This window comes from Dasypus novemcinctus, chromosome 9, assembly GCF_030445035.2.
Source record: "Dasypus novemcinctus isolate mDasNov1 chromosome 9, mDasNov1.1.hap2, whole genome shotgun sequence".
In the NCBI taxonomy this organism is placed as follows: domain Eukaryota; kingdom Metazoa; phylum Chordata; class Mammalia; order Cingulata; family Dasypodidae; genus Dasypus; species Dasypus novemcinctus.
Window position 1 is genome coordinate 41,108,685 of NC_080681.1, and position 22,010 is coordinate 41,130,694.

Sequence of the window (22,010 nt, forward strand, 5' to 3'; positions counted from 1 at the left end):
AAATAATGCAAATTATAAGTAACATCAATGAGTTGTGTTTCTGTGTCTAACTCTATTTGTGTCTGCCCATTTGCTCAGTGTATGTCTTCATACATCAGGATGATAATATCAAATTAACAAGTGAAAATTCCTAAAAGAGCTCTATTCAAATTGTTAAAAATTAAATATGCAGTTATCTATGTGAATAAATATTCTTGGAGCCTGAATTAGACTAAGCAGGATGAAAAAGTCATATAAAAATCTGATTATAGGAACTACTGGGAAAGGGCCTCCTCTTTGCAAGAGCTTTGAAAGCAAGACTAGGTGTGTCAGATTAAACGTATCTACTAGGCTGGGGAATTAAGAATCAGTTTGCCCTGTAATTTCCCAGTTTAAACCTTTTGTCAGCCATAAAATAAAGGTAATTAGTGGCTCTGTTGACAAATTTCAGTAAGTAAAGAAAAGTAAAGAAATCTATGGAGAGATCTTTCCTGGATTATGATTAAGCAAATTAGGTAATTGTGTAATGTGTTTTGAAACCTGGTAGTCAGTATGCTTTTAAAAATTATTCATTTTCATAACTTAAACAAAGAAAAGACATCTTTAGCTTCCTATAAAGAAAAAAGAGAACATTCTTGCATAAACTATAATAGTTTCACTTTTATTTAGCTTGGGTGTAATTTCCCTTAGTTTATAAAATGCCCATTAAATAAATTAACATTATATGTACAAAATCATGGGAAACAGACTTTGGCCCAGTGGTTAGGGCGTCCGTCTACCATATGGGAGGTCTGCGGTTCAAACCCCGGGCCTCCTTGACCCGTGTGGAACTGGCCATGCGCAGTGCTGATGCGCGCAAGGAGTGCCGTGCCACGCAAGGGTGTCCCCCGCGTGGGGGAGCCCCACGTGCAAGGAGTGCACCTGTGAGGAAAGCCGCCCAGTGTGAAAAGAAAGAGCAGCCTGCCCAGGAATGGCGCCGCCCACACTTCCCGTGCCGCTGATGACAACAGAAGCGGACAAAGAAACAAGACGCAGCAAATAGACACCAAGAACAGACAACCAGGGGAGGGGGGGAAATTAAATAAATAAATGAATAAAAATCTTAAAAAAAAAAATATGTACAAAATCTATAGAGTAATAAAAATTGTAAGTTCACATTAACGAAATTAAGCTAAAGAAAAAAGATTGTAGATATGTAAATTTCTTTAGTTAGTAATTGTAATTTAATAAGTTTATTTAAATGTAAAGTAACTAGTCAGTGTGGTTGTAGTCAATTATAAAGAGTTTGTAAAGCATCTTCCAAACTGAAAATGTTTAAATATTCTAGTTTTAGAAGTCATTGTTAACTAAAAACTTGAATGAGTAGTGGTGGCAAAGAATAACTTTGTGATAAAAAAAACCTGTCTGAAGGCCACCACAAGGTGCATATTTAAATAAATGGTAATAAAAAAATTATCTTGATTCTATTGGGAATCTTCTGTTTTCATTTTAACAATGAAAAATAGTTTTTTCCCTCTATTACTAAAGTAAAATACCTACTATTATCTTCATGATAAAATTGTATAAGTAAACAGTCATTTAATATATGATGTTTTGCATTACATTGTTTAAAATATATATAAAAACAAGGAATAAACTTTAACATTGTCAAACTCTTTTGTGCATTCAAACTAGGCCTTGAATACATTACGGGTTGCCTCTCCATGTGGGTTATTAGCTAGGCTGGTCACTGACCCCTCAATTAGAAATATTTGCTATATCCACCTCTGGTTCTGCTCCTGAAGTGAATGGAAACTACGTTGCAGTTTCAAACTCCTGCAGCAGCCAATGATAACTCAGTACAGCCAAGTGTACAGTGGATATTGCCTCCAGACTGACACTGTTCCATAGTACCAGAAAGCACTATGCACCAGGCTGGTAGAATACTGGAAACTCTCTCTAGAACCAATGATCCTGCGACTTGCTCACTGTGTGAAGAACATGCTAAGTGGAGCCATGATACCAGGATACTGTAAGTAAAACTTAAACTGGCATTATGGCCTGCTCCCATGGAGAGATAACATGTAAAGTATTACACACCTGAAATTTAAAACTATTAATTGCAACTCAGAATCCTAATATATTAATTAATATTAAAGTGCTGTACTTTTATCCTGTACTAAATATATGCCTAATAATTATAATGTTATCTTTTCTATTATGAATCAGGTACAAAAGTATATTAGACATGTTAAATTCCTGGTAACTTTATTTTCTAAATAATTAATAAACATGTCTATAAAATAGGGCAACAGTCTTAGCCAGGCTCAGCCAATTTACTAGTCTAGTGTACTCTAATGTGTAGCAAAAATGAGGCTGGCTTGCTAACAATAGGTCATGTATCAAACAGTCAAAATTATCAGAAATTGTACAATTAAAACTGAAATGTAAAAAAAACTTTATGCTGTAGTTCTGATCCACTCCCACAGCTAAAAATTAAGAAAATTTCCATCTTAGTGCACTAATTCTGAATGAAACCAACTGTCCAAAAGGTGCCAGTTCACCAGGAGCATCTAACAGAACACATGAGTGCCAATTATTAAACAGCCTGAAATGCGTCTTCAAAACAAAGCTAAGTAGCTATTGCAATTTCTCTCTAAAAATACCTTAGAGAAAAAAAAGTATATATATATATCTATACTGTTCCCGCCAGCTTTTAAAAAGGGGTGCCATCTTTATAAGCACCTAACCTTGTCTACCTCTGTAACCCAATGACCTCTTTTAAAAATGGGTATTCCAAATTTTTAATTAAGTTTGTTTCTTTCAGAGTGAACATCTTATTAGCCATATGAAAACTTCATCCAACTTTGTACAGAATGCCAAATCCATCTTCCTCCAGTTAAAATAAAATAAGATTTTTACACCTTGTTAGGCAATGGCTACAGCCCATGGCCAGAAGGAAGCAGTTACAGAAAAGAGATAATCTCCCTTCAGCACTCCTTTAAGATTAAAGGTGTAAACTCTTTAAGGGTAAAATAAAATTAATAGATGAATCTGGAGCCTGACTGGAAACCCACGTTAGCGCTGGTGACCCCAGGATGACTGCAGGAGGCCCCCCGCCCCAGGATTCTGCTGTCCAGAATGAAAACTTCTAACCTTCTAAAAACGAAGTCCTGGATGCTACACTAAAAATCGATAAGTAAAGTAATAAATCAAAACAACAAACAGCCACCCACCTCAAAGCTCCAACAATAATTATGCCAAAGCTTAGCAAGTTAAGCTTCAGCATAGGGGGAATGATGTGGGCTATGGGTGGGAGGCTCTTTATCTCTTTGGAGATAACCTTAACCTAAGCTGTCTGTCCTGACTTGTGGGTGTGGGATGGTGAGAGGCTGCAGCCCTGCCCTTGGTAACCATGGCAACGACTCCAGTCCCAGGCAAAAGTTTATCAATGCAAAGTCTATAAACTTTAAATATTCAGGGAAAATGCAAACCAAATGTGCTAAAAGCTTATCTAGAATGTATGAAGTCCATGCTAAAAGCCTACCTAGGATGTGGAAGATATATGCCAATTCAAGCCTATTGAGAACTGAAACAAAAGAACCATTTGGCCTTTCTTCTCTGTGTAAAAGAAACTCAAAAATCTTGCTCGGAGCTCGGGTTTGGAACAGAAAGCTCTGGAGTCCGGCTGGCTGTCAATAAACCATTTTTCCTTCTCAAAATCATTCCTGAGTCCTGGCCTTTCTATACGCAAATAATTGAACCTCTCTCAAATTCCACAACAGTTAGACTTCTCAGTATGAAAAAGCTGTGGCAGAATGGAAGCTTATGATAAAATATAAATTTATTACTAACATTCGAGAGGGCTTTCAAGTTGGTAAGGCTGTTGAGTGTTAGCATGCAATGGCAGTGCCTAACTACAAACTACTACAATCCACTGTGCAAGCTAAGAGAAAAATCAATAGGAAGTAGTAAGACTGAAAGGAAAGAGTGAATGGGGAATAAAGGTAGACATGAGAAAGTTACAGTCAGTTGATATGACTTCCGCCACAAACTTAACAGAAAAGAAAGCAAGTGGGGCCAAGAAGGAAGGACTCCGCTGGGCCGAGGAGGCACTCAGCAGAAGGCTGGGGCGGAGGGAGAGAGAAACATGTTTAGTGTGGGAAACCGGTCACACGCAAGGGGAAACTTCAGATTGGAAACTGCTGAAAAAGGGCATGGTGAATGGACGCTGTGATGAAGTACAGATACTACTCCTTACCTACACGTTTCCGAAATTTAGAGGGAAAGGGTCGCGTGGGAAGAGAGAGCGTCCGGGTGGGGCCTGCGTGGGGGAAGGTTGCGCGGGGAGGGGGAGGTGTGCACTGTGTTTGGTGATGTCATTGCAAGTCAGGGAGCGGTGAAACTTAACACCGGCAGGATTTGTTCGGCTCCCCTTCCAGGGGAAGCAGCCGGCAGCAGTCAAAGCCCAGCGCCCGCAGTTGCCACCGGCCCCCTCGCACTGACTTGATTTCCGAAGTGGGTGTGTGTGCTTGTTTGACAAATGTTTTGGCGCGGGTTGATTTCAAGGACTACCCTCTCCCCTTACCCTCGCTCTCCTCCCCAATCTCTTCCCTCCTCCCCTCCTCTCCTCCCAGGCCCAAAGCAGAGGAGTGCCCTGGAGTCACAGAGTCGCCCTAGAATCACAAGTGAACTCAAGGGCTGCACTCCCAGCGAGCTCCCTCCACTGCCAGCGCCCCGCGGTTGCCACAGAGCGCTCTGGTCTCGCTCCCTCCTCGGGGAGCGCAACCCTGCCCTCGACTTCTCCCGAGCTAGGGAGCCTGGTCTGTCTTCCCTGTGCTATATCTCTTCCCCCGCCTCATCATTTCCCCCCGGTTGTTGCGGTTTTGGAGCATCGTTTTCATGTGATTCCACCCCTTCTCCCTTTTCATGGACAGTACCGGTACTCTTGGCACTTCGGAGTTGGCTTTTGTTTTCCGTTAGCGCTTAGCTGCACGGACAAATGCCTACAAATGCATTTAGGAGCCCACAGGACAAGGCATGGAAAGGTCTCCCCCACGGCAAAAACGTAAGTAACCCACCCAGGGGGCTGGGGGTTAGACCAAACCCTCCTCATCCCGCCCTGGGTCTCCTGAGTGGGCTTAGAATTTTATGGTCTGGCTCCTTGGTATTTTTTAGAGCTGGAAGCGGGCGAGCAGCTGTGACATCCTCCCCTTGTCTTCTCAATTTGTGAAACACCGTGTTTGAAAGGGAGCCTCTTGCCGGCGGGTCTCAGTTTATTTTAAAGCGTTGCTGCGGCGGGGGAGGAAAAACTCGCTGGCGCGCCTTGGGACGTCTTGGGCCGCGGCTCTCGAGTGGGGCTACGACACCCGCCCTGGCTCCTGCTCGCTCCTTTCTCGCGCCCTGCTCCACTTCTGCCCGGGAGCCCCGTCCGGGTCCCGCTTCCCGCGGGGCTGCTCTGGGCGTGCAGCCCGGGTGCTGCTGCGGCGCTAGCGGTCCCCTGGGCTCGGCAAGCACAGCCTGGACGGCGGGTAGAGGGAGCGCGTGCAGAACCTCGGACATCAGGACTCTCGGAGGTCGGAGGCCAGCAAGCACGATACCCATCTGGGGCCGAGTTTGTGCCCTGTCACTAGCCAGTCACGGGGGAAGCTGCACTCGCGGCGGGGGCGGTCGCGGGGGCACCGGCGGAGGGGCGGGGCTGCTCCCCCCACCGAGGACTTCCGCAGGGCCCTAACGGGCTCCCTCTGCACCTCTTTGGCCGCTGTACCTGATCCCCCTCCCAGGGAAAAGAGCGCACGGCGTTGGCGGGGTCGGGGGGCTACACACGTGGCGGGAGGCGCGAACGCGGCTGTGGTCCTTGCTGCCGAGGGGCCCGGGTGAGTGGTGGGAGGAGGGCAGGAGGCAGAACTGACAGAGTCAGCTGAGGCAGGCGGAGGCGGGGTGCTGAGAAAGACCGCCCCGTGGCTGTGTTTGTCTGAACACGTGCTTCCCAGCCGCGTGCAGCGGTGCCTGGTTGGGGCTCCCGGCGGCTCGCTCTCCTGCGCCCCCGGAAGCCTTGCCGCGGTGCTTGCCCGGCTGCCAAGGATGCGACTCCGCGCGCACCGGCTCCGGGATGAGTCAGGGACGAGGAAAACTTGGAACCTCCGCAGCCTCCGTGCGGCCTGGAGCCGGGCGCGGTGGACCGAAAGACAGCGGTCGGAGAAGAGGTCAGGTTCTGCTGGCCACGTTCCCACTCCAGCTCACGCGGGACGCACCGGGTTCCCAGGCAGGAGGTTTCCCGCCACTTTTCCTGATGAAATGTCAGTTTATGTGGAACTGCCAGGAGAGCGGGGCTGGGGGGAGCGGCTGATCCCGTGGTGCCGGGCGCATCTTCCCGCGGTTCTAGAGCCTGAGGAGAGGCCGGGTGAGCCCTTCACCTCTTGTCCAGCCTCAGCCGCCGCGTCCAGCTCGGGTACCCTTTTCTTTCCCTCGCTGCCAGCTCGCGCCGCGAGGGCTCTATCACTAACATTTCCCTTGGTAGTTGTGACCGACCTCTTGCATTTAAAGCAGATCTTCCGCTCCTGGGTTCTGTCTTGTCTGGTTTACACTTCCCCTCCAGACGCTCCCAGAAAGGGCCCTGCATAAATTCTTGGGCAGTTTGGGGTTTGTAAATTGGGTCCAGATGAATGGGGGGAGGGAGGCACAGAAATCAAAGTAGAATGTGTTACACTGAGGAACTTCTGAGGAAAAATTATATTACGTGGAATTGGAAAAGAATCCTTGTGGAGAGACGTCGGGGTGGATATGGGATCCTGGCTGAGGGCGCTGGTCTCTGGGCTCTTCTAGAAAGCCTCCTGGATAGAGGCCTCGGTGCCTCATCTGGTATCCAGTTTGTTCCAATGGGGTGAGCTGCAGAGGATTAAGGGTAATTCACTCTTCCATCAATTTGCAACCCCTCACAGCTCCAAGCGCACACATGCAAAGTGGGGGGAAGATAGTTACCGACTGAGCTGAGGAAATTGTTTCTAGGAAAAAAAAGTCCGATTTCCATGAAGAATTCCGAGTTTCCATACAGGGAGGGGACTTGGGAGAAGGAGCTGATTAGATGATGATAATGTCAGGCCACTAAATTAAACCTCAGGATCCCTAATGAAATCCCTGAGGTTTTAATTTTCCACCATCCCTTTGTGGTGACGTTTTGGAAGAAGAGGAGCAGCTTTTAAAAATCATAGTTCTGCTTAGTCACCCAAAAACATTTATGGTTTTAAAACTGGACCCTTAAAGACATTTTATTCCCTGCTTTTAGATGACTTGCCTAACGTGAATTTGTGAAATTAGTAAAAGGAAATTAAAACCCAAAAGTCAGTGTTGGGTATATCGATTTGACATATTATTGGAAAGTTTCCTAGGCAGGCTGTTACGGTAACTAAAGGGTTTCTAAAAAATAAAAAGTTTTAAAAATTGTATGTAATTGGATATAAAGATCTATTTCCTAGCTGGCAAGCAATTCTCTGTTTTTTAAAGTTGCTTAGTTATCTTTATAGTTCAAATAAATGTTTCAGGGAGAGGAAAATATAATTTATGGAAAATAATTTTGAGTTATGGAAAATAATTTAGACATTCTGCTTGGTAATCTGTGAAGTTTCAGGAGAAAAAGAAATGTTATTATAGGAATTAGAATAGGTGTGCTGGTTTTCTTACCTTGCCTTGCAACTGTGATTTATTTTAGAATTTGCAACTCTGAGAAGTCATAAAGACCATTTCATTTTCATTCTCATAAAAGGCTAACATTATTCTGTCATTTACTTATCCTTCATTCATTCATGTATTCAACAAATGTTTACTGACTTCCATTTATGTGCCTGGTATTGTTCTAGGCAGTAGAGATACAGTGGCAAGCAGGCAGAGCGAAGGTTCTGTCCTCCCAGTGTGTCCAGTCTAGTAGAGGAAATAGAAAAAATGAAACAACCAAGTATAAGAAAATGTGGTAAGAGTATATACCGGAGGGCGGCCTAGTGGTAGGACCCCTACCTAGGGAGGGAAGGATAATGTGGAAGGAAAAGCTGACCACAGGAAATAAAATCTAGACTGGAAACTAAGTGAAACGATGTGAAGCTTCCCACACAGAGGGAACAGCAAAAGCAATGGTTCAGAGGTGAGAAGGCCCAGCACATATGAGGGCCTGGGGACCGAAGGTAGAGTTTCTAGGGGAGGAGTGACAAGAGACCAGATTGTAAAACATATTACTTTCTTAGCTAAATAAGTAGAGGTTAGGGAGACCTGAAATTTCTTGATCTTGGTATGAGTGTGTAGGTAGAATATGCTAAGAAGTCATGTATTGTTGAAACTCATGACCGTCTCCTGGTTTTATTGACTGAAGACTGATGGATTAATTTAAAAATCTTTAACGCTGTTATGTACCAGGAACTTTGGTAGGCTAAGCAGCAGTTTAACAATCTCTGTGGTATTAGTAAGACAGACTAGTTTAGGTATGTTTTTCTTTCCTCCTCCTGACTGGACTCTAGGTACTTTGATGACTTGAAGTCCTTAAACCTTTATCTTCTTTGCACTACATTAATTGCTTGTACACTTGGAATTTAACCAAAAGTTTCAGTATGCTTCATACTGCATTAGTTATACAAATACCTATTGAATTGAATTGATATTATAAGTAAATTATTGTATAAATTAATGACAACACTTTTTACACCCTGAATCATCCAACTTTATCCCCACTGATGCTGATGAGAAAGTTTTACTGTTTTTAGTTATTTTGAGAATAAGAAGTAGATATTTTACTATCTCTGGATCTTAACATCTAGTATGGAGCAAAATCTGTAAAGCTGTAATAGACATTTGGTGCATGTGAAAGTACTATGTATGGAAATTGTTGAAATTATTGATATATATCATATGTGTGCTTTTTAGATGAGTTCATCCTTTTCAGTCTCCTATTCACAAGATATCACAAGCCCTTCCTATTAATATAAATTGTATCTATGTAGGAAAAAGACTCAGTAGTCTAAAGACATATCATAATACCTAATGGTCTCATGGATGCCCTAAAATAAAAGATCCCTGGGGTTCCCCTAAAGCATGGGCTCCTAACCTCCCCTTACTAAGGCCACACTATATTGTGTATTATTTAATAAATATATCACACCTGCACCAACATGTCCCCACACGAATAATGGTTTTTTGAATTTTCAATTCAAGCTCATGGACCCTCTGAAATCCAAGTGGCTTGTGGAGCCCTGGTTAAGAAAGCCTGCCCTAAAGTAACTTGGGCCCTTCAGATAAAGAGAAGGTTAACTAAATCAAAGAATCTTCTAGGGAAGATACCAGGGAAGAATATTAGTATCGTGAATGTTCTGAGTATAGCCTTTGGATATTTATTTCCTGCCTGCTCTGCATTAGGCCCTATACTGCTCTTCTGTCTGACTTTGTCTGTGGCTGATGTCAAATAGAAAATGTGGCAAGCAGGCCAGGCACAAGCAGAGTGTTTCATATTTGGTTAAATATCCTCAGATATCAATATCATGGATTATATTTTTGAACTTTTATTAAATGCTTGTTACTATATTGTTAATTTCTTTTGACGGTTTGATTTTGTTAAATATCTGAGTATATATACTTCTGTTACTTCATATCAGCAACACAGTGTAGACATACAAAAAAGGGAACAAAGCAAGTACCCTTTCAATATTTGAAAAATATTCACATTTAATATACTAGCTAGACTTTGTGTTAGAACCAACTAAATAGATGAGTAAATTTTCAAACTTAGTAGATGATGTTACTTAAAAGAGTATCTGGTCAAAATTGTGGGAAGACCTCTTCAGATCTATGGTTAAATAACATGTTCTTTATATTTAGTGATTTACAGAGCACCTTGTTAAGTAATTTGGTTTATTTTTGTCCTTATATGCTAGTATACTAACGGAATCCCATCATGTACACAAATTGTGGAATTTTATATTTGGAATGTAAAATTAAAAAATGTAAAATTTATGTTATGTCCCCATAATAAAATAAAATACTTTTATTTTACTTAACTTTTCCCAAATGTTAAAAGAATTAGATCCATAAGGAAGAACTGAATTCCTTAGTCATTGAGTAACTGACATTGTTGTTTCTTTCCTTTTTAAAAGTATTTATTGTGTCAATTTCGTGTAACCATGGGTGCAGGAGTGATAAAAAGTGAGGACCTGCTGCTTATTCAGATATTTTAATGAGTTAATTATAACAAGTACAATATGTAGGGATTATAACACAGTTACAATGAAAGCATTAAGAGATTAGAGTTGAGGAAAAGATTCATTATTCTTTAGGTATAATGGAAAACTTCATGGAAAGGGTGTTATTTAAATTTGGCTTTGAGGATACTTAAGATTCTAGTAGGCGGATACTGGGAGGGCTTTTCAGGCACATACAAGGTTGTCCAGGGAATAGAGAATAAATTGGTATGACTGGAGCTTTTGGTATATTAAATATAAGCCTTGAATGTATGGTAAGGAATTTGATTTCTCCTGTTTTTCCTAAGTTTTGAGCATAATTAGAAAAAGAGAAAGAAAATCTGTATTTCAGTCATTGATCTCTATATCTCCATTAGTCATCAACTTTAGTATGTAAGCACACTTACATAAGATATGGCTCAAATGATTTGTCATAATCCCCTATGATCATCTGGTTAAGCGATGATGTTTGATGTGTTCAAGTTTCCCTGACTCACACCAAGAACGAACTCGATAACTTTATTTTCCGTTTTTCCTTCCTGATCATCAGGGAAGCCTTTGAGTTTGCTGGGTTGGTAAATGAATGGTGCTGGTTGTTGTGCTCTTCAACAGTTAGCTTTATTCTGAATGGAAAGGTGCATATTGGGTTGTTTCTAAGCCTCCAAGTGAGCTAGATTCCGTTGGGCAGCTGAGATGTATTCCATTTATATTCCACTAAAACAGCATAATTCTGATGTACTATCTGTCCTTCAGTTATTGTAGTACTGGGCTATTTTCTACTCCCACTGATATTACCCTATAGTTTCTATATAGAACATATAAATTTGAAAGAAAAATACCCTCCTTTTACTCAAACTCTAGCCCACACTGAGATCTATCCTGAAGAACCAAGAGAAATCATTTTCATCTGTGGTTCCCAACCTTGTTTGCACATAAGAATCACTTGGGAAGTGCTTAAAAATCCCTGCACCCCAGACAAATTAAAATCAGAATCTTTGTGGTCAGGACCCAAGTATTAGTATTTTTAAAAGCTTCCCAGGTAATTAGTTAAGGTTTAAAAAGTTCTAAAATAGGTGAGCTTTAAAGCATCTCATGAGCATCTTTTATTCTAGAGCAGTGGTTCTCAGAATGTGGTTCCCAGATCGGCAGCATCAGCATTTTCTGGGAACTTGTTATAAATGCAAATTCCTGAACCCCACTCCAGACCTACTGAAATTAGAAACTCTGGGACCGAGGCCCTGAAATCTTTAAGAAGCCCTTCAGGTGATTCTGATGTAACTAAAGTTTGAAAAGCACTAATCTAGAGCAGTAAAAAAGAATAAGAAATGAGTCAAATGATCTAATTTGTGTCATGTCATAATATTAAATATATGTGATGGAAGCAATAAAATATCAATTTAAATGTAAATATAGTGAATGTTCTAAATTGTTTTTTTCTAAGAGTTTAGCACACCCACATTCTGTATAGAATCACTTAGCTAAAATGGAATCTACCTCAAATCTATTAATTAGAATTTCTATAATATGACTAAGAATCTTCATTTTTTTCACAAGTACCTCAGGTGGTTCTTTGGCATACTCTAGTTTGAGAACCAAGGTTCCAAGTGGGTGAGACTATATATGGGAATCTTTTTTAGGTTTTGTTAAAATACATGGTTCAGCTGTTTGCCCATATTACTTGAAATTTCTGTAATCGTTTAGTTGATTAATTTACATAGTAACATTTCTTAATATTCTATCAAAACATCTTAAAAGAGCTAGGCTCTGGACTGAGTGTGTGCATTTTTCACTTACTAACAAATGGCTAATACTATTTTAATGAACATGAGATTGGTGTTCACTCATATCAGGAGAATAGTATAATTTTATAATGTTGGATCAAACTTTGTAAAAGAAGATCACCATCTTACATTAACGTTCTCCTTATACATTTGATAAAGTGAAAACATCTTATTGGTAATAAATTGAAAATGAATCAATAACTACTAGTACACCAGGTGCTTAGTACACACTGGAGACTCCTAAATCACTTCTTGCAAAACTGTATTTTACTAAAATGTCATTTGGGGGCCCCTACATTAGAATTAGGAACAGAAGCAGAGTCCATATTAGCAGGAATCAGGTAATGTTATTTCCAGCATTCTTATCATCATTTTTGAAATTGCCTCTGTGATTTTCATTTGGGAGATAGATAGAACCAATTAAGAAGAATGGTCAACAAAATCTATCAGAAGTTTGGTTATAGTAAAAATCTTACTAAACATTTTTATTTAGTTAATCAATATGAATGAACATTTTGATTTGTAGTGATTGGGTATTATGCTTACGATTACGACTAATTATTAATAAAATGTTCAAGTTGACAGCCACAGGCTATCTCTATTTTCAGAACCAAAAAAAACCATGAATCTAGTATGAATGATTTAAATATGTTCAAGTTCAAATGGCTTTCATTTAAACAAATAGGTGGTTCCTTCAATTTTATAGTCACTCTGATCAAGTGATTATAATTTGTATTACTTTGTGTACATATCTCTTACTTTACATTAAATTGCATGTATGGTAATTTGACATACTAAATAATAATAATATCACGTATACTTGCATTTATTGAATGCTTGTTATGAGATGACTGTTTTGCATGCTTTACATGAACTTTTTCAGTTAATCATCAGAAAACCTGATGAGTTAGGTTTAATGGATGAAGAAACTGTGGCATAGAATGATATTCAGTGGGCCCACGTCACTTAGCCGCAGAGGTGGAATTTAAATTCAGAGCCCTTGTTTCTAGCCACTATGAATTTTAAAATGCCATGCTTATTAAAATAATCATTTAATTCTTAATCTTAGATTAAAGTTCACTTTGAGTTTTATATGATTATAGGTTATAAGTGTCCAACTCATAAGTTTTTCCAATTTGTCTTTTTTCAGGAAACTACTCCTTCATTTCATTGTGCTATGTGTGGCTGGGGATGCTGTTCATGCACAAGAACAAGGTGAGAAAGTTACCTTGTTACTTATTTGCTTATTTAAAAATCTGCTTTCAAACGTGGCTTTTAGTCATCACAACCTTAAATTCAATATTAAACAATAAAAAAATTCTACCCCAGTTGAATGAGAATGTAAGAGTAAAGAAACCAATTTTGGGGGGAAATATGACCTTTAAGAAATTACTCAGATCTTCCGTCTGTGAAATTGCTTACATTTTTAAGCAAACTCTCTATAAAAGGGAAGTTTTGTACAGTAAAAAGGCTTTGCTTGTGACTTCATTTTAAGTGGGAGTTCTTGGGGGTGGCAAACTGTGACTGAATTACCTTTGCACTTCTTGAAACAACACAAGCATATAATAAATGCTCAGTCTAGATTTGCGTGATTAGGAAACAAAATAAAATTTACATACTAGTGGGCTTGCGATTTTACTTAATTCAGATGGATATGTTTAGAAAATAGTTTGGTGTTTTGTTTTGTTTTTGCCTGCTGGATAGTTGCTCTGGTAGTTTCAGGAATCTATTGTATTCCCTAATTCATTCATTTATTAAACAACATTTAAAATTATCTTCTATGTACCATGAAATATCCTAATTTCCAATAATAGAAATATGAATAAGGTAATTCCTCTCGCCTCAAGATGAAATAAAAAAGTGCCCTTGTCAAAGTTAAGAATATGCTATAGTCAAAAAGAAAAACCCTGGAATTGTGCTGCACCTACAGACAATACATCATGCACCATTTGTTTTCCTCTTCAGCCTAATATCTAGCAGGACTCTATGGGGCTGCCAAATTAATCATTCTGACAGAACCAACTTTTTAATTAAATTGCCAATTCAGTGAATCACTGGTCAGTTTGGTCAATCAAATTAGCAGTAAATTAGAGTAATAATTTGTGAATGAAATCTGTGCAGGGAAAAGTAGGGACACAAAAGAAGGGTAGTATTTTATCAGATTGATTAAGTTGACAAGTAGACATAGGTAATTATTCTGTCAAATATTACACAGATAAAATATTTCTTGGAAGGCAATTTCTAATTCTCTTTTCTGGGGAAATGGTCAAATAAGAGCACATGTCACTAGCAACTTCATGAAATGCTATTTTTGACAAAGGCATTTCTTTCATTTTGCTTTAAGTAACTATGAAGAAGAGAGAAATTGTCTCTTAATTTTTTGTTATTACAACTGTTACTGCTTCTGATAAATTATTATGTACTAAATACCATGCTAGTAGAATATATTTTTTCCTTACTACTACTTCATCACAGGGTTTTATAATTATGTCCTTGATCGAATTGCTGAAACCAAGATTTAGGGAGAATTGGTAAGTACTTACAGAAGAGGAAGTGGAAGAACCAGGATTGGACCTTAGGTATTTTTGACTCCAGAATCTATGAATCTTTTAAAATTCAGCCTCTTAAAGTCTCAGAAAAGTTAAGAAGAGAAAGAGGAAATTACTATTGATTAAATAAATATTTTGTATAATGTCCTTTGCTGGAAATTAACATATATTATTCTAATCCTCTTAACGAACCTTCAGGGTAGGTAGTAGTATCCCATTTTCATAAACTGAGGTTTAAAGATATAATTTGCTCAAGCTTATAGTAATTAAGATTTGAGTCTAGGTCTGCCTGTCTTTGAAGACAAAACTCTTTACAATATACATCCCCTTGCTTCATAATTGTCATCTGCTAGTGCCATGAATTTAAAAACTTAAAATATGTAGAATTATCAAAATGTTAAAAATCCAGGCATAGAAAGACAAGGAAGGAAATTAAATATTTATAAATAGATTTTTAAAAAATCCAGAACCAATGAAAGGAGCAAATGAAAGAACTAGCATCTTTCTTTCGACCTTAAGATCTCATTTATAGAATACAAAATGTGCTCTTTCATTTCAGTGGAAACATAGTAATTTTCAGACTTATATAACTATAAAAATTTACTACTAGTAATTGACAAAAAAAATCCTTTGAAAACTTCTCAGACTTTGGATGACTAGATACTTTTGAGCATGAAAAATAAGGAGAAATAGTAATGTGTCACCAAAAATTTAGAAGCACTTTTTACCTAAAAAAAATTTTAAATTACATTGACATGGTGCAACATTTAACAACTAACCAGGTATTAGAAAACATTTTCCAAGAATGTGATTTTATAATGATTACTGATATAATTTGCAACCTTAATACTGCTGAATATTAAATCTCTGTTTTAGCTAGAGATTATTCCAGAGACTAAATTTCTGGGAAATAATATTTAATATTATTTAGCCAGATTTTGGATCTCTTGATTGAGCACCTTACTTTTAAGTTAAGAGATGCTAGAATGCAATATACCAGAAATGGTTGGCTTTTACAGTGGGGATTTATTAACTTATAAGCTTAAATTTCTGAGGCCGTGAGAATGTCCAAATCAAGCTTCATCAGGCAAAGCTTTTCTCCTTGAAGATTGGTTGCTGGTGATCCTAAACACATGCAAGGCACATGGTGGCATCTGCTGGGTTCTTTCTCCTCCTCTGGGCTTTCTTGCTTTCAACTTCTTGCTTTATGACTTTCTCTTTGCTTCTGTCTTCCATTGATTTCAGCTTCTGGCTTCTGGAGCTTTCTCTCTCAGCTTCTGGGGGTTCCTCTCTGTGCTTCTGTGAGTTTTTCTTTCTGTGTTCATCCTGTTTATAAAGGGCTCCAATAAGATGATTAAGACTTCATCCTGGCTCAAGCCTTACTGAAGTAACCTAATCAAAAGACCCTTAACTATAGTAATCTAATCAAAAGGTCTCACCTACAATAGTTTCACACCCACAGGAATGGATTAGCCCTAAGGACATGATTTTCTAGTGTCCATGAAAGCCTCAAATTACCACAGCTCCTATTTTCCATCTGTGTCTTTTTGTTCTATTGTATAATAGATTTTTATGAGATATTTTTCCAACTACTTTATTTTTAATTTCTAGTATATTTTAAATTTTTGAGAAGTTTCTCACTTAGATTGTTCCTTTTTTAAAAATAACCTCCTTTTCCTGTTTCTTAGATACAATATTTTTTCCTTTTAAATTTATTTATTTATTTATTTTGTCTGTATTTTTTTAATATTACATTAAAAAAATATGAGGTCCCAACATATCCCCCAACCCCCGACCCCACTCCTTCCCCCACAACAACAGTCCCCTCCATCATCATGAGACATTCACTGCATCCGGTGAACACATCTCCGAGCACCACTGCACCCCACAGTCAATGGTCCACATCATAGTCCACACTCTACCATGTTCCACCAGTGGGCCATGGGAGGACATACAATGTCCGGTAACTGTCCCTACAGCATCACCCAGGACAACTCCAAGTCCCAAAAACACCTCCACATCTCATCTCTTCCTCCCATTCCCTACCCCAGCAGCCACCATGGCCGCTTTCTCCACACCAAAGCCACATTTTCTTCGATTACTAATCACAATAGTTCTTGAATAGATTATCAGTAAGTCCACTGTGATCCATACTCTATTCCTCCATCCTGTAGACCTTGGAATGGTTGTGTCCACTCCACATCTGTAACAAGAGTGGGGCTTAGATTCCACATGGATGCTGGATGCAATCCTCCTGCTTTCAGTTGTAGGCACTCTTGGCTCCATGGTGTGGTGGTTGACCTTCTTCAACTCCATGTTAGCTGAGTGGGGTAAGTCCAATAAACCAAAGTGTAGGAGCTGAAGTCTGTTGAGGCTCAGGGCCTGGCTATCACATGGTCAGTCCAGAGATTCTGGTCCCCTGGGTATATATTAAACCCCAGCACCAACCACAGTTCTGGTAAAAGTAACAGGAGAGGCTTGTGAACAAAGATCACATCTGAGTCCAGCTCCATCACACAGAAACACAAACTCCAAAGTAGGGCCAACTGACATGAAACTGAACTCCATCTGCCATGACCATAGAAACTGTGGGTCTCTGTAGCCCTCAGAAGAACCAATACCTTGGGTTGTATCTACTTTATCTGTCTCTGGGACTCTGCTGAGGTGTGCATAAGCGCAACCCCTCTGATAACCTCCTGGCTCTTTTTGAAGACTCATAGCCATATAAACTCATTTGTCCTTTCCATTTCCCTCTTGATTCAGGTCAAAAAGCATTTTAACTCCTGGTATTATATGTAGATTGAGATATTCTGCTGGTCTGAGTTGACCCTTTTATTCAAGGTCATTTTCTAGTTACATCATCAGGTGGTACTTGGTAGTAATCCCTTGGCACCAGGGAGGCTCATTCCCAGGAGTCATGTCCCACGCTGGGGGGAAGGCAACACATTTACATGTTGAGTTTGGCTTCGAGACTGGCCACATTTGAGCAACACGGAGGCTCTCAGGAGGGAACTCTTAGGCACCCTACAGCTCTAGGCCTTGCTCTTATTTCAGGTGCACAGGCTCACAAGCATAGTCATTAGTATCAGGGGCTCACTGTTGGACCCTCATTCCTTCCTGGGCAGGCTTGTCAACTTGGATGTTTCATATAGAAGATGATTAGATAGGTACGAAATTGACTATCTTGTTTGGACTACAAATATCTGAGGATGAATCCTCCAATATCCTACTTGGTAGGATAAAATCCTGGTTATGGCTCTTCTTTGACTGAAGTGATAAAAGCAGCTTCTTGGCGTGGGGTAGTTTCACTATTTAGTATGTAGACTTTAGGTGAATCCCTCAATATTCAATATGATGCTTCGCCTCCATTTTCCATTATGATTGGTTCAATGTTTCCACATAATTAGCATCTAATCTTCTGTTATGTTCTAAAAGCTGCTCTTACAAACTTTCAACCAGTTCCTTCCCTCCCTCAATTTAAATCCCCATGCCTCCCTACTGAATTCAGTGATTTTGGTACCTTCATTTTTGAACCTTTTCATGATTTTGCAATGTTAATTGGCCTGACTTTAGTTATCAGCTTTTCAGGCCTTTAGTGTTCAGATTTTTCAGCTTTGACAATTTCTTCATGTGCTTCCATCTTCCAAAAATATGTTGATATTTCCTGTCTGTTGTTGTCTGTTCTATGCATTCATTTTGACCATGTAGTTTTAAACCACATTTCCTTACTCTCATTTTAGTGAGGTTTCAGGACAGAGCAAAAATAAGTATCTGTATGATCTGCAATGTTTTCAGCTATTTCTTTAAATTTTAACAAGCTGAGAAAGTGATTTAAAATATATTACTAATACATAAATTTTATATTTGTATTATAACCACATTTTAGGTATAACTTAATGAATAAATGACTCTATTTCAAGGAAAAATCAATTACTTCAAAGCTGAGTTTTCAGAGGATTTCACAGATACTAATACCTTTTCTTTCCTACTGCAGTATACTCTCCTTATTACTCTGGCTCTGTTGGTGGGATGGCTGCCAATGAGATATTGGCATAGATGCAACATCTCTACATGATGACTTACACCATGGAAGATGTGTAACTAATTCTCAAAATGCACAACATTCTCAGGTTCATGAACCCTAGGTATGAAAACCATATGTGTAGAAATCTCTATATGTAGAATACTCATCTCTAAAAAGAGCATTTTCTGTAGAAATTAATCCAAAACATGTTTATTGTTAACAGAGAAGCAGTTCATTCATTTTAGCTTTAGTAACTCCAAATATTTTCTGCCAAAATCTCCTTTTATAATGGCACCTAACCAAAAATTTATATATATAGCTTAAAATGTCATTTCTCATTTTATAAATAAACTTGTTCTTATATCTTATTCAGAATAGATGTGCTAAGAATACTATAAAGTCACACTTGCCACTTTTAATATACCCAATGTGACAGCAGTGGTGCTTAAGTATTGCTGTTTTGGAGCCTGAAGTCTGGATTTATGTCTGGGCTATGTGTGCCTCATTCAAGTTGTTTAAATACTCTGAGCCTCATTTTCAGCAATTCTGAAGTGGAGATAATCATAGTACTTACTACAAAGGGTTGTGCAGATAATATGAGGTACCAAAGGTAAAGTGTTTAGGACAGGACCTGTTACATAATGAACATACAATAAATTTTAGTAGGAAAAGAATACTCTAGGCCTTTTTCTTTTTCCAATCATAACAATATTTAAACAGCTGGTTTTAAACAATGAATTTCCTTAACTCAGGTAGCTAAAGCCAGGAAACCTGTATTTGAGTCTTGATTCTAACACTCACCATTTGGCTAGGACAATTCAGAACAATACAGATTAGATACTGGGTAGTTATTTAGTTAACTTCATCCATTTGAGTAAATTGGCATGGAAAAATAAAGTATGTTGAGGGCTGCATAATTTTCCTTGTTTACAGATTTGGTGATTTTATCTTAAATATCACTTTATTTTTTATTTTCTATAAGCTGGAAAGAAAGCTTTGGGGACTTAATGGATCCAGATATATGGGAATTTGAAACATTGAGAATTCATTAAAAGCAAGCAAGTTTGGGGTGTCTGTGTCTAAGTCTGAGCCTTGAGCCTATAGGCTTAAAAGACTGATTTTGTTAGCATACTAAGAAAGAATCCATTTCTCATTAATGTATAATGAAACAACCAAAATAAAAAATTGTACTGAAGGCTTAAAGAGGATGTAACACTTGAACTGAGTCTTGAAGGATGAGTAAAAACTTGGCATGGAAGTGTAGTCACTTAGCAAGGATCTGAGGGAGTGGGATAAAAAAAAAAAAACAGAGAAGCTTTGATATGGAAAGAAATTCAAGGAAGACTAAGAGCTATCAACAATGGAAGATGCTGTAGATTAAGCAGATATATCACTGAAGAGAAAAATGAGTAAGGGAGCAGTTCTCAAAATCACCCTCAGGCTCTGTAATTCACTAGAATTATTCTTGGAAATCACTAAAAGCTGTTACACTAAGAATTATGGTTTATTAAAATGAAAGGATACAGATTAAAATCATGGGAGAGATGCATGGGGGCAGAGTCCAGGAAAGTTCTGTGCACAGAGTTTTCTCTTCCATTAGAGTCATGGACGTGCTTAATCTCCCAGTAATTATGTATGACAATACACCGAGTATTGTCAACCAGGGAAGTTTACCTGAGTCTTGGTGTTCAGAGTCTTTATTGAAACCCATTATGTACATGTGTGACTTCTAGTCTCCAACCTCTCTGGAGGTCCATCTGAAACTCCCACAATAAATCACACTGTTAACACTATCTCGTGTGGCCAAGGCCCCCAGGTAAACAAAACGTTTTCATCAAGCAGGATGTTCCAAGGGCCTAGAGGTTACCTCCCAGGAGCCCAGGGAAAACACCAGGCCTCTCCTCAGGCAAGGTTAAATTCTTTTACTACATAGGTAATATGTGGGATTTGGGTGTCATGGTGGAAATAGTGGAAAAGAAGAGGTCAGAAAAGTGGGATCAAGGGGTCTCCATGACCCACTTGTATTATTTCACAGTTTTTCTTTAAGGACACCATACCACTCACAATTATAGTGCTAACCAGAATCTGCTTAGTCTTGTAAACTATATCATATACACACAGAATTCCATAAAAAAAATCAATGAAAAAAATCATTTTAGAATCAAGTCCTAATGTCTTAGTGAGAGAGTGAGGGGATCAAAAGTGGGTAAAGAACTGTTTTTAACAGGATAACCACAAGGCTGAAAGAGCATGACTACTTCATTCCTTGTTTAATGGTTCACTTTTATTTCTACTATGAACTTTCTTACGAAGAGTGACCCTTTTTGCCTACATTCTGACTCTTCCTGTTTTGACCTTTGGAGTTGTTAGCCTTTGACAATTAGCATGAACTAAAAAGTGGAAAGCTTCTTAGGAAAGTTTGAGATGTGAGACTAGAAATTTAAGTAGGAGTCAGATAATTAAGGGCTTTGTGATATAATAAATTTGAGTTTTGTACTAAAAGCTATGAGGACTACTGATGTGTTATGGGAAGGAGTGCCATGAACTAAATGTTCATTTAGTTCTATAATTCAGAAAGGTTTCTCTAGCAGCAGTGTGGATGATGGACTACACAAGCACGTCATATAAAAGGCAGAGAAATCTACTAGGAGGCTAATGTAATAATCTGGCAAAAAAGTAGAGAGAGTTTAGCTAAGACTTGTGTTGGACTTGGTAACTGAATAGATGTGGAGAATAGGTGGGAAGGAGGTATTAATGATTGGATTAATTAATCTATTCAACCAGTATTTACTGTGGACCTAATTTGTTTTTGTCATTGTTCTATATGTTGGAATACAGCAGTAAAACAGGATAAAAGCCCTTACCTCATGGATTTACATTTCAATTTAGGGAGACAAGCAATAAGTTAAAAATGTTTGTTTCCAAATTTTTAGTTATTTTATACTTTATGTAATGTGGTTAGGAGGCAACATCTAAGCCTAGACCTGAAAGAACTTAAGGGTGTTGAGCATTCAAGGCAGAAAGAATGATAAGTGCATAAACTATGAGTAAAAAATGAATTTTCCTGTTTGAGGAATAAGAAACCACCAGTTTGGCTGGAACAAAGCAAGCTGGAGTGAAGATGGTAGGAGATCAGATCAAAGAGATCATAACAAGCAATAGCATAAGTTTTATACACCATGTAAAGAGTTTGGATTGTATTCGCCACGTAATGGGAAGCCATTGAAGGATTTTCAGCAAGGAAGTGACATGATCTAATTTACACTGCGAAAAGATTAGCCTGGCTATTGTGTGGTTGTGGGGTTCTTCACTGAGAAAGGCACTAAACTAAGAGGAATGAGTTTTAGGGAAAATATACTGAGTTAAAATTACTTGTGGGACATCTAATCCCTACTGGATAAATTCAAAAAGCAATTGGATATGCAAGCGAAGAAGAGAGGTTTGTGAGTCAGCATATGTGGTTGTAGAAGCCATGGTTTGGATG

The 22,010-nt window shown here is 38.9% G+C and overlaps 1 protein-coding gene across 1 annotated transcript in view; it reads left to right on the forward strand.

The window, feature by feature from the left end:
- The first annotated feature begins 5,961 nt into the window (after positions 1–5,961).
- Positions 5,962–22,010, forward strand: part of COL24A1 (collagen type XXIV alpha 1 chain) — a 365,386-nt gene continuing 349,337 nt past the window's right edge. Inside the window, exons 1-2 of the mRNA XM_058303231.2 lie at positions 5,962–6,257; positions 13,104–13,168. Of these exons, the coding sequence (XP_058159214.1) occupies positions 6,043–6,257; positions 13,104–13,168 (280 nt within the window). The 5' untranslated portion in view covers positions 5,962–6,042. The remainder of the gene's footprint in view (positions 6,258–13,103; positions 13,169–22,010) is intronic.